General features: G+C 43.1%; 1 protein-coding gene across 1 annotated transcript in view; it reads left to right on the top strand.

The window, feature by feature from the left end:
• RASGRF1 (Ras protein specific guanine nucleotide releasing factor 1) overlaps positions 1–12372 on the top strand; it is a 96249-nt gene that overhangs the window by 33502 nt on the left and 50375 nt on the right. The window contains exons 4-10 of the mRNA XM_040414372.1: positions 4509–4598; positions 4683–4936; positions 5643–5722; positions 5820–6013; positions 7861–7970; positions 8074–8192; positions 9996–10156. Of these exons, the coding sequence (XP_040270306.1) occupies positions 4509–4598; positions 4683–4936; positions 5643–5722; positions 5820–6013; positions 7861–7970; positions 8074–8192; positions 9996–10156 (1008 nt within the window). The remainder of the gene's footprint in view (positions 1–4508; positions 4599–4682; positions 4937–5642; positions 5723–5819; positions 6014–7860; positions 7971–8073; positions 8193–9995; positions 10157–12372) is intronic.

The following is a 12372-nucleotide window of genomic DNA, read 5'->3' as shown; positions in this document are numbered from 1 at the left end:
GAAGAGAAGCCGGGCTGCGCGTACAAGTGGATTAAGGTGAGTCAAATAATTTTTTTTTTTTTTTTAACCCGCCAGCCCTATTTTACTAAGCATTCTGTATTAAGAATGCAATTATTTTCCCTTATAACCATGTTATAAGGGAAAATAATAATGATCGGGTCACCATCCCGATCGTCTCCTAGCAACCGTGCGTGAAAATCGCACCGCATCCGCACTTGCTTGCGATTTTCACGCAGCCCCCTTCACTTCTAGGGGCCTGCGTTGCGTGAAAAACGCACAAAATAGAGCATGCTGCGATTTTCACGCAGCGCACAAGTGAGGCGTCAAAATCACCGCTCACGTGCACAGTTCCATAGAAATGAATGGGTCCGGATATAGTGCGGGTGCAATGCGTTAACCTCACGCATTGCACCCACGCGGAAATCTCGCCTGTGTGAAAGAGGCCTTACAGGACAACCTTGAGAATCTGATATTCCTTTTGCTGCTGACCGGTGTCCACATGTTATAGCTGTAAAACAGAATATATTCTGCCGTTGATTTCTGAAGGGCAATCACAGGAGTAAAAGGGTGCAAGCAAGTGTGTGTGTGTGTGTGTGTGTATATATATATATATATATATATATTATAAGGGCTCATTCACATGACATGGGTAAAAATAAAAGCTAAAACTTTTTTGGGTGACAATTTTGCATCCATAATTCGGCCGTTTTTAATCAGATATCTTGTTGTTGAGTTTTATCCAAAAACAAACAAAATGCACATCATGTTTACATTGTCTAAAACAGTTCAGACATATTATAGTATTGACACGATAATCATAATTGACCCATAAGTATTAGGCCTCTTGCACACAAACGTTTTTCTTTTCCGTTTACTTTCCATTTTTTGCGTTCCGTATACGGAACCATTCATTTCAATAGGTCCGCAAAAAAAACGGAATGTACTCCGTATGCCTTCCGTTTCCGTATTTCCGTGTTCCGTTCAAAGATAAAACATGTCCTATTATTGTCCGCATAACAGACAAGGATAGGACTGAAGGTAGGACTATCAGGGGCCAGCTGTTCCGTTCCACAAAAAACGGAATGCACACTGACGTCATCCGTATTTTTTGCGGATGGCAAAATACTGAAAAAGCCATATGGTCGTGTGCAAGAGGCCTTAATAAAGTGCAAGCCCACAACTAACTCCCCCCACCCCTCAGAAGACAATCACAGTAACAGTTGGCTGCCAAATCCTGACCGTTTTAACCCTTTCACGCATGTACGACGCTGGGCGGGTGTTTAAAGATGACGCCTGCTCCTGCCCGCTGCGGGCGCAATAGCCGCGGGTGGCCGCCTGCTTCTTCTAGCAGACACCCGCGGCTAATGTCCGCAAGCGGCAGTAATGCCAATCGCAGACATTTAACCCCTCAAATGCCATGGTCAATCCTGCCCACGGCATCTGAGCGCGCTGAAACTAAAAAGTGTGCACTTTCGGTTGCGCTCCGGCTCCCCGTGTGGCGATCGGAGGAGCCGGAGTTTGTATGTAGCAGCCACTGTCTTTATGAATGACTGGAGGCTGCTGCATAGTATTTTCTATGGAGCCCTTGCCTGTAATAGGGCTCCATAGAAAACTAGTAAAATCATCATAGATTCCAATGCATGTGCATTAGAGTCTATGATAATAAGAATCAGATGATTGATTGTTATAGTTCCCTATGGGAACTATAAAAAAGTGTAAAAAAACTAATTCAAATCGCCCCCCTTTTCCCAAAATAAAAATAAGAGAACAAAAAAAAACACACATCATGGGCGTCGCAATGTGCAAAAACGCCCATAGTATTAAAATTATATTCCCAATACGGCAAACAGCAAAACTGAAAAAAAAAGTCCAAATGGCTGATTCGCCAAAAAGGCATACACACCCCAGAATGGTATCAATGAAAAGTTCAGATCGACCCGCAAAAAATGAGTCCCGATACAGCTCTGTAAACCTAGTTACAAAAAAGTTGTAGGGGTCAAAGTATGGCGACAAAAGAATAAAACAGATTTTTTTTCCCACTTTTTAATTTTTTTTAGCACGATCAAAACGCAAGAAAAACTATAGATATAAGGTATCGCCGAATTCGTACTGACCTGTAGAATAAAAGTAACCAGTCAGTTTTATCGCACATCAAACGTCGTAAATAAAAAACCCGTAAAACTGTGGTGGAATTTTATTTTTATTTTTTTTGCAATTTCACCCCATTTGGAATTTTTTCCCCGCTTCCCACTACATGATATGCAATATTAAATTGTGGCATTGGAAAGTACAACTTGTCCCGCAAAAAACAAGCCCTCATATGGCTATGTGAACAGACAAATGAAAAAGTTATGGCTCTGGGATGGCAGGGAGCGCAAAACGAAAACACCAAAAAAACAAAAAAAAAACTCCGGGCTTAACCTTAAGGGGTTAATGTCCGTTTGTCATCCGTTTTGCATCAATTTTTAACAGCCGTGAATTACATTGGCTTTTTTAAAACCCCAACCCAGTGCCCTCTTTATATAGTAAAAGGGTATTCCTGTTACGTGAAGTTATCTATCCACAGGATAGGAGAAAACTGAGATCGGTAGGGGTCCCAGCGGTAGGACCCCTATGGATCATAAGAATGGAGCGGCGGGTCGGGGATGCGAGCAGCCGCTCCATTCATTTCTGTGGGAGTTGGCAGAGGTAGCCAAGCTCTTGCCTATATTCACGGGCCGTTAAAAAGAACCGCGGTGTGAATTGAACCGTAGACTGTCATGATTCTGAAAATTGCGATGTAACGGCGGTTTATCACTGTCCTGTAAATACCCTAAAAAAACGCATGGCTAATAACAATCAGTTTGCACACTGTACTGACATCAGGGGTAAGGGTGCGTGCATCCTACCCTTACAGACCCCAGACATATGCAGCGTGCCAGTAGCTGCGTGCACGATCCATGTGCAGCGAAGACTCTATTGTGTGTAGTGTTAATGCGTTGAGCGCGGCGCACTTTTCATGTAGTGCTCCCTTTTGTGTGGAGATAAATAGGAGGAGGACATGGTGTCATTGGGATGTGATGCCTGTGACACAGCTGCTGACACTTTGATGTGTTAATGAGAATTATTTGATATTAAAAGCCGAAAAGATGAATATTTATGAATGTAAATTTTTTGCCTTTCATAAGCAATTGCTGATGATTAACCTCTTGGAGACTGGCGCAGTACGCTAAAATTATCAGGCAACAAATCCTGCATCGGATCCAAAAACTGTTCTATTCATGTGAGGGGGCTCCAGGAACTCCACATATCTCAGCTTCCTAAGGCCTCGTGCACATGACGCATATTGTCCGTGTTGCGTCTGCATTTTTTTCCGGACCCATTGACATCAGTGTGTCTGTGGGCCACAGTTTGCAGCCAAGTATAAGACGTGTTCTATCTTTACGCGGAAAGCACACGGATGATCTGTGTACTTTCTGCATCCATAAGATATCTATGCAAAATGCAGACCACAGAGCCATTGAAGCCGATGGGTCCGCAAATATTTGCAGATGGCACATGGACCGCAACTGTATTTTGAGCATCTGCGATTTGCAGACTGCCAAACGGATACTGTAGTTTGCATGAAGCCCAATTTTAATGCAGGGGGTGATTTTTCTTCAATCCAATGATTAATGTATGCTGCTGTGAAAAACTGAAATTCATGCAAATCCATTATTTACCAGTTAAAAAACAGTTTTTATTGTTTTTGAATAACAGAGAAATTGTGCAATGCAGCGTCCAAAAAAAGTGTGTGTTAAAAGTATTATTTCATAGGGAATGCAAGTATTTAACAAAATAGACCTGTCAGGAGAGGTAACCGGTCCTCTTTAAATGATATTTGTAATTTTGTTACCCTGTTAACCTTTGTAACTAGTGGAAAGACCATAATGAATTAGGGCACTTTCACACTAGCGTTTTTCTTTTCCGGCACAGAGTTCCGTCCTAAGGGCTGAATACCGGAAAAGAACTGATCAGTTTTATCCCAATGCATTCTGAATGGAGAGCAATCCGTTCAGGATGCATCAGGATGTCTTCAGTTCAGTCTTTTTGACTTTTCAGGATGGAGAGAATACCGCAGCATGCTGCGGTTTTATTTCCGGCCAACAAAAACTGAACACTTGCCTGAATGCCGGATCCGGCATTATTTTCTATAGGAATGTATTAGTGCCAGATCCGTTTTGCCTGATGACACCGGAAAAACGGATCCGGTATTGCAATGCATTTTTCAGACTGATCAGGCATTTTTCAGACTGATCAGGATCCTGATCAGTCAGAAAAATGCCTGATCAGTCAGAAAATGCCTGATCAGTCAGAAAAAATGACATGCGTTTGCATACATGATCAGGCAGGCAGTTCAGGCAACAGAATTGCCTGCCGGAATCAAACAACGCAAGTGTGAAAGTACCCTTATCAGTTGATCGGTAACAGTTCTTTGTGGAGTATTTGAGTGTTTTTACTATGTATTCCTATCAAAATGTTTCTTCTAGATTGCTTCATTACTGAAGGACAATGAGCGGATTCAGTCCACTCCAAGCTCTGCATCAACTGAGGACACTGACATCAAGAAAATAAAGAAGGTAAACAATGCCATGTTCCCGTACAGATCGTGGACTGTTCCAGTAGTGGAGCACTTTATACTGTTGATTATATGCTGTCTGTAGGTGCAGAGCTTCTTACGTGGTTGGCTGTGTCGGCGGAAGTGGAAGAGCATTATCCAGGATTACTCAAGATCTCCGCATGCAGACAGCATGCGCAAGAGAAACCAGGTGGTGTTCAGCATGCTGGAGGCAGAGGCCGAGTATGTACAGCAACTGCATATCCTGGTCAACAACTTCCTCCGTCCTCTACGGATGGCGGCCAGTTCAAAGAAGCCTCCAATCACCCATGATGATGTCAGCAGCATCTTTCTCAACAGGTAGACCTCTCTTGTTGCTAGTCTGTACAGCATTGTATCCTATACCATGATATGTTTGCACTGGTTTTATCTGTAACGTGTAACTTCTGCTTTTTACATTAAGGGTATGTTTACACGTCCACAAAATCCGACGTGTATTTTCCACAGCAAAAATGTGAAGCTAATTCTAGGATTTCAGCTGTGGAGTAGTAGCCCCATTCTTAAAGGAGTTGTCTCATATGGGACACTGGTGGCATATCGCTAGGATATGCCACCAATGTCAGATAGGTGCAGGTCCCATTTCTGGGACCCATAACTCTCCCCAGAAAGGGGCTACCGAAGTGAGCAAAGAGCAGTTGCGTGTGTATGGTCGTCCTTCATTCGTTTCTATGGGACTTCCGAAAATAGCTGGGTGCTGGCGCAGCTCACTCGGCTATTTTTCATAGAAATGAACGGTGAGCACGCTGGGCAAGCGCAGTGAGCTCTCCTTCACTTTCGGGGGTCCGCTCTGTAGATAGGTGTGGGACCCACACCTATCAGACAACGGTGGTATATCCTAGTGTTATGCCACCAGTGTCTCAGATAAGACAGTCCCTTTAACAGGGTTTGGAAAAGTTCCATGGTCATTTGAACAAAGGGAGACAGATGCGGTTTTCCTGTAGATTTTGGCACAGACTCTGACATGTGAACATGCCCTAATGATAGTTCTTTGTTTTTACTTTTGCAGTGAAACCATCATGTTTTTGCACCAGATCTTTTATCAGGGTCTGAAGGCAAGAATCTCCAGCTGGCCCACACTGGTGTTGGGTGAGATTTGGTTTTGGGTTCTGGTACCATCATCCGGTGAATATTCAGTCTTATTCATTCCTGTTTTTCCTCATCTTCTGTTTGTCTCTTTCTTCAGCGGATCTCTTTGACATTCTTTTGCCAATGCTAAACATTTACCAGGAATTTGTGCGGAACCATCAGTACAGTCTGCAGATCCTGGCTCACTGCAAGCAGAACCGAGACTTTGACAAACTACTGAAACAATATGAGGCCAAGCCGGACTGTGAGGAGCGGACTCTGGAAACCTTTCTCACCTACCCAATGTTTCAGGTCTCTATCCGTAAAAAAAAAAAAGAACTGCTATCCAATTTTCTTTTGAATTAGGTAACAGGTTTCCTGGCAACAAAGATGCCTAGGCGCTCGGTGCCCTTCATCATTTACACGGGCACAGCAACCCCTACAAGCTGCTCTCCTACAAACTGCAATACCAGCATGTGGTATAAAACCTACTCTACAGTCACTTTGCTCCAGGTCTGAATGTCACTGATTGCCAGAGGGTGACAAAATGAATCTTGGGGCTCATTCCAGACGAGCGATGATCTGCCTTGGTGACCTGCTGGTACAGTCCACTAAATATAGAGGCGTTTTAAAGAAAAAGTGTGGAAGACTGTTTCAAAGCACTTTTGGGGTCATTTATCAAACTGGTGTAAAGTAGAACTGGCTTATTTGGCCATAGCAACCAATCAGATTCCACCTTTCGTTTTTGACAGCTCCTTTGGAAAATGAAAGGTGAAATCTGATTGGTTGCTATGGGCAACTCGGCCGGTTCTACTTTACACCAGTGTGATAAATGACCCCGTTTGTATTCAGAGGGCAGCGGTCAGGTTATGTGATTGTGTAGCAGTCTGGTGCATTACATTCTCTGACACACAAAGGGGTAGCTTTATCAAAACTGGTGTAAAGGAAAACCGCCTTAGTTGCCTATAGCAACCAATTAGATCCCACCTTTCATTTTTCAGAGCTCCTTGGAAAATGAAAAATGGAATCTGGGGCAACTAAGCCAGTTTTCCTTTATACCAGTTTTGATAACTCTCCCCCCATAGTGAACATTTACATTGCAGTTATAAAATATAATTTTGTGTATTTTAGCTTGAAAGGGAACTACAATGTTGCACACGATTAGCTTAGTCTCCTACCTTGATATTATGCAGTAGCTTTACAGTGATTTTACAGATGACAGAATGTAATTAATTTCAGCAGATCTGTACCTATGACACTGGCTGACCTGTTACATGTGCACCTGGCAGCTGAAGACATCTGTGTTGGTCCCGTGTTCCTATGTGCCGGCATCACTGATATATGCAAATGAGCCTCTTGGAGCAACAGGGGCGTAGCCGTTACACCTAGAGGCTCTGCTGTCTCTGGAACTGCTGCACCCTCTGCGCTTTATCAGGGCCAGGCAATGAAAACGTCATCACACCTGGTCTTGTCAATCAAAGTGCCTCTAGGTGTAACAGCAACGCCCCCATTGCTCCTAGAGACTCATTTGCATATATTAAACATCATTTTTCTCAGCAATGCTGGCACGTACGAACATGGGACCAACACAGATAGATGCCTTCAGCTGCCAAGTGCACATGTAACAGGTCAGCCAGTGTCATAGGTACAAATCTGATCACAAATGCCCTTCAAATTTGGGACCCCAAGATTAATGTTCTGATAGCAGCTGTTTTATTTGCTGCTTATGTTTCTTCGTGCAGCTTGTATATGATTTATTAGTTGTAAATTGAGAGATGATAGATGACTGTTGCACAACTGACATCTAGTGGCCAAATGACAAAATTACATCTAATGGTGTTCAAAGTGCTGTTTCCTCTGGCTTTCTACATGATTAGATATGTAATGCTGTCCCTTTGCATACTTATATTCCTTTTAAACATTAGGGAATGACAGTATATCTTTATCATATCTATATCTAAATAAAAAAAAACGGACATGAATGTGTCACCAACATCACTGAACATAAGACCAAGTATATTTTGCTGATTGCTTGAACCATCAGACTCAGTGGCTAATTTTTTTTTTTCATTAGAGTTCCCCTTTTATCTGAGAAAACAATAGAATAAGTACATAATATAAAAAATATATTAATTGGCTGCTTATTTTCTTCACTGCAGATCCCACGTTACATCCTCACATTACATGAATTACTGGCCCATACACCACATGAGCACGTAGAGCGCAACAGTCTGGAGTACGCCAAATCCAAACTGGAAGAGCTGTCAAGGTGTGGGCGCCACTTTATTCTATAGTGTGATGGAGATCAGATGATAAAGTAGATGAGTAAAATAAACTGCACAGTACAGATATGCATGCTTCTCTTCCCCCAGGATAATGCATGACGAAGTCAGTGAAACAGAAAATATCCGGAAGAATTTGGCCATTGAGAGGATGATTGTTGAGGGCTGTGAAATATTGCTGGATACCAGTCAGACATTTGTACGTCAAGGTACGATATGTGGGTTCCTGAATCGCCAAGAAAAGGTATCACCTGCCTCACAATGCAGTCAGTGGAACGTTCACCAAGAGGCTCGATAGCAAGAACTCCTCATGTCAATATACCTAAAACATAACTTTTAGTGGACAAAAAAGTTAAAAACATGAAATAGACACATGGGGGACATTTAAGACTGGCATACGCCGACAGGCCTCTCCTTAACTTCAGCGCATCCAGTGCCAGTTCTAAATGTAAAATATTTAGACCTTTTTCTACGCCTTCCCCGCCCACGCCACGGCCACAGTTTTAAACCTGGCGTGAGCGGGGAGAAGTCACAGATAGCACCTAATTTAGCTGTATTTCAGCATAGTAAATGACCCCTTGGTTTTAACTTTTTTGACCATCAAAAGTTATGTTGTCTATATTCACCTGAGGGGTTCTGAGTAACTGACCATGGACCTTGGGTCACTGCTATGCTGAATATTGGGGTTTTGTTTTATTACTATGTCAAGGCTGAATAACTTTCTCTACTATGCATCCACGTGAGAAAATATTTTCTCAAAGTTGGATTAAGCTAAACAAAGGGTATAACTTGTATTGTTCGAAACGCACTTGTTTTTGTCCAATGTGAAAATCTGAATGTGGCGGTTCTTCAATAAAGACAACTTTTAATTGCATCTGAAATATGAGTGCTGTCCCCTTATTGTGAGAATTGCGACAATACTTATGCAGCTGCAGAACGGATAAATGAGGGATGTGGGCCAACCAAGAGGATATCCATTCTGTGGCCCCGCCAAAAAATAGAGCATCTCCTATTCTTGTCCACAGCCACGGACAAGAATAGACATTTCTACTACATAGTGACGGCCATTTGCGGATCCATTATGCGGACGTGTGAATGGATCCTTATTTTGTCGACCCTTGGAGCAAACCTGATATTGCTGAGGGCCAGGCAGAGCAAGTCTTAGGTTCAGATAGAGTCCATAGATTCATTGGGTGTCCATTGATATAAAGCATACCTAAACTTTCAGATACATTTTCAGAATAAGCTGCCGTACATGTATATGTGAGATATAGCATTATATATGACCTGTGTTTAGCTTTTCTTATTAACCTGTTTCATCTCTATTTCCCTTAGCATACACATAGGGACCACATATTCTGCTTCCTATCTGTCTCTCACTCGCTTATACACAAGTGCGACGACACTGTCTTATCCTCTTGGTTGGCCCACATCCCTCATTTATCCATTCTGCAGCTGCATAAGTATCGTCGCAATTCTCACAATAAGGGGACAGCACTCATATTTCAGATGCAATTAAAAGTTGTCTTTATTGAAGAACCGCCACATTCAGATTTTCACATTGAACAAAAGCAAGTGCGTTTCGAACAATACAAGTTATACCCTTTGTCAAGCTTGTATGCAGCTCAGTATATGATGGTGCAGCCACCATGCCCCTCAAAAACTACACATCCCCATACCTTTAGAAATGGTGCTGCCCCATACCAGGAAGCAGCTTCCTTGTGTGATGGTGCCACCTGCTGGTTGCACTTAATATGTCTTCTCTAAAACAGATGGGCAGAATAGTGCAGGGCAGCTAGAGATGCAAAGAGGACTTCTGTGGGACACCACTGGTCTAAGCACAACAAATCATTAAAAAATATATTTCTGGTCAGTTGCCTTCCAGTTATAATTAAACCATATTGTATTTCATAGATTTTTGGGCATAAAATAAAATAATTATTTTTTCTAGTAAAGATTGTGATAAAGTGGCGCTGTGAACTGGGAAATGATCGGTCCTCTTAAAATTGTAGGTTGCCTGATTCAAGTGCCGATGTCAGAGAAAAGTAGGATGACACGAGGGCGGCTTGGGTCCCTGTCTCTGAAGAAGGAAGGAGAGCGTCAGTGTTTCTTATTCTCCAAACATCTTCTAATCTGTACACGGAGCTCTGGAGGGAAGCTGCACCTCACAAAGGTGAGCACAACAACATAACTATTCCTATAATGATCTGCTATTCTGATGATGGAGACAACAGTCTTCCCAGAGCTGCATTCACAATTCTGCCCTGTTTTTGAGCTAACCACTTCTAGTGACCTTTTGCTGGTTTTCTGAAATTATCTTTTTTTTTTTTTCAAAAGCAGCCATTAGTAATCTGAATATAGTTATATGACACGGTGTAACTTTAGATTGTGCAAGTTAAGTATATAAAGTAGCATAAACAAATGACAGTGTTACTAAGTTTTAAATCAGGTTTTATTTGGATGTAAACTGGTATTTGACGATGGAACTATGCTTTATTTTACCAGTGATTTCTTATTGTCCCAGTAATTGCTTGGTGTCCACTGATTGCTTGGTGTCTCATTGACTGCTTGGTGTCTCATTGACTGCTTGGTGTCTCATGCACTACTTGGTGTCTCATGCACTACTTGGTGTCTCATGCACTGCTTGGTGTCTCATGCACTGCTTGGTGTCTCATTGACTGCTTGGTGTCTCATTGACTGCTTGGTGTCTCATTGACTGCTTGGTGTCTCACTGATTGCTCGGTGCCCCAGTGATTGCTGGGTGTCTCATTGATTGCATGGTGTCTAAATTATGTATCATTGATTGCATGGTGTCTCTTTGACTGCTGGGTATCTCTTTGACTGCTGGGTGTCTCTTTGACTGCTGGGTGTCTCTTTGACTGCTGGGTGTCTCTTTGACTGCTGGGTGTTTCTTTGACTGCTGGGTGTCTCTTTGACTGCTGGGTGTCTCATTGATTGCATGGTGTCTCTTTGACTGCTTGGTGTCTCACTGATTGCTCGGTGCCCCAGTGATTGCTGGGTGTCTTATTGATTGCATGGTGTCTAAATTATGTCTCATTGATTGCATGGTGTCTCACTGATTGCTGGGTGTCTCATTGATTGCATGGTGTCTCACTGATTGCATGGTGTCTCATTGATTGCATGGTGTCTCATTGATTGCATGGTGTCTCATTGATTGCATGGTGTCTCATCGATTGCTGGGTGTCTCACTGATTGCTGGGTGTCTCACTGATTGCTGGGTGTCTCACTGATTGCTGGGTGTCTCACTGATTGCTGGGTGTCTCACTGATTGCATGGTGTCTCACTGATTGCATGGTGTCTCACTGATTGCTCGGTGCCCCAGTGATTGCTGGGTGTCTTATTGATTGCATGGTGTCTAAATTATGTCTCATTGATTGCATGGTGTTTCACTGATTGCTGGGTGTCTCATTGATTGCATGGTGTCTCACTGATTGCATGGTGTCTCATTGATTGCATGGTGTCTCATTGATTGCATGGTGTCTCACTGATTGCATGGTGTCTCACTGATTGCATGGTGTCTCACTGATTGCATGGTGTCTCACTGATTGCTGGGTGTCTCACTGATTGCTCGGTGCCCCAGTGATTGCTGGGTGTCTTATTGATTGCATGGTGTCTAAATTATGTCTCATTGATTGCATGGTGTTTCACTGATTGCTGGGTGTCTCATTGATTGCACGGTGTCTCACTGATTGCATGGTGTCTCACTGATTGCATGGTGTCTCATTGATTGCATGGTGTCTCACTGATTGCTGGGTGTCTCACTGATTGCTGGGTGTCTCACTGATTGCTGGGTGTCTCACTGATTGCTGGGTGTCTTACTGATTGCTGGGTGTCTCACTGATTGCTGGGTGTCTCATTGATTGCATGGTGCTCCAGTGATTGCTGGGTGTCTCATTGATTGCATGGTGCTCCAGTGATTGCTGGGTGTCTCATTGATTGCATGGTGCTCCAGTGATTGCTGGGTGTCTCATTGATTGCATGGTGCTCCAGTGATTGCTGGGTGTCTCATTGATTGCATGGTGCTCCAGTGATTGTTTGGTGTCTTTGAAATAAACTAAAAATGACCCGCACTGTTCTTATAGATGACAACCTCTCAGGGCACTATGCTTCATATCGTGTTGTGCCCATACAATCATGAACAGAGTGCATTTAATATGTTCAAGCAGAAGTGGCAGAGGTGATGATGGACATATTCTGACCGCATGAAGCAGTGTAGATATTAACCCCTTAAGGACCAGCGCCGTTGGACGTGACTTAACGACCGGCGCCGTACATGTTCGGGTTCCGGCAGTCACTGATAGCCAGAACCCTGCTGTATGCGCCGGCATCGGTGAAAAACAGATGACGGCAGATTAACCCTCGCACTGC

Source organism: Bufo bufo, chromosome 1 (genome assembly GCF_905171765.1).
Source record: "Bufo bufo chromosome 1, aBufBuf1.1, whole genome shotgun sequence".
Lineage (NCBI taxonomy): Eukaryota > Metazoa > Chordata > Amphibia > Anura > Bufonidae > Bufo > Bufo bufo.
This window is presented reverse-complemented; position numbering and strand designations above follow the sequence as displayed.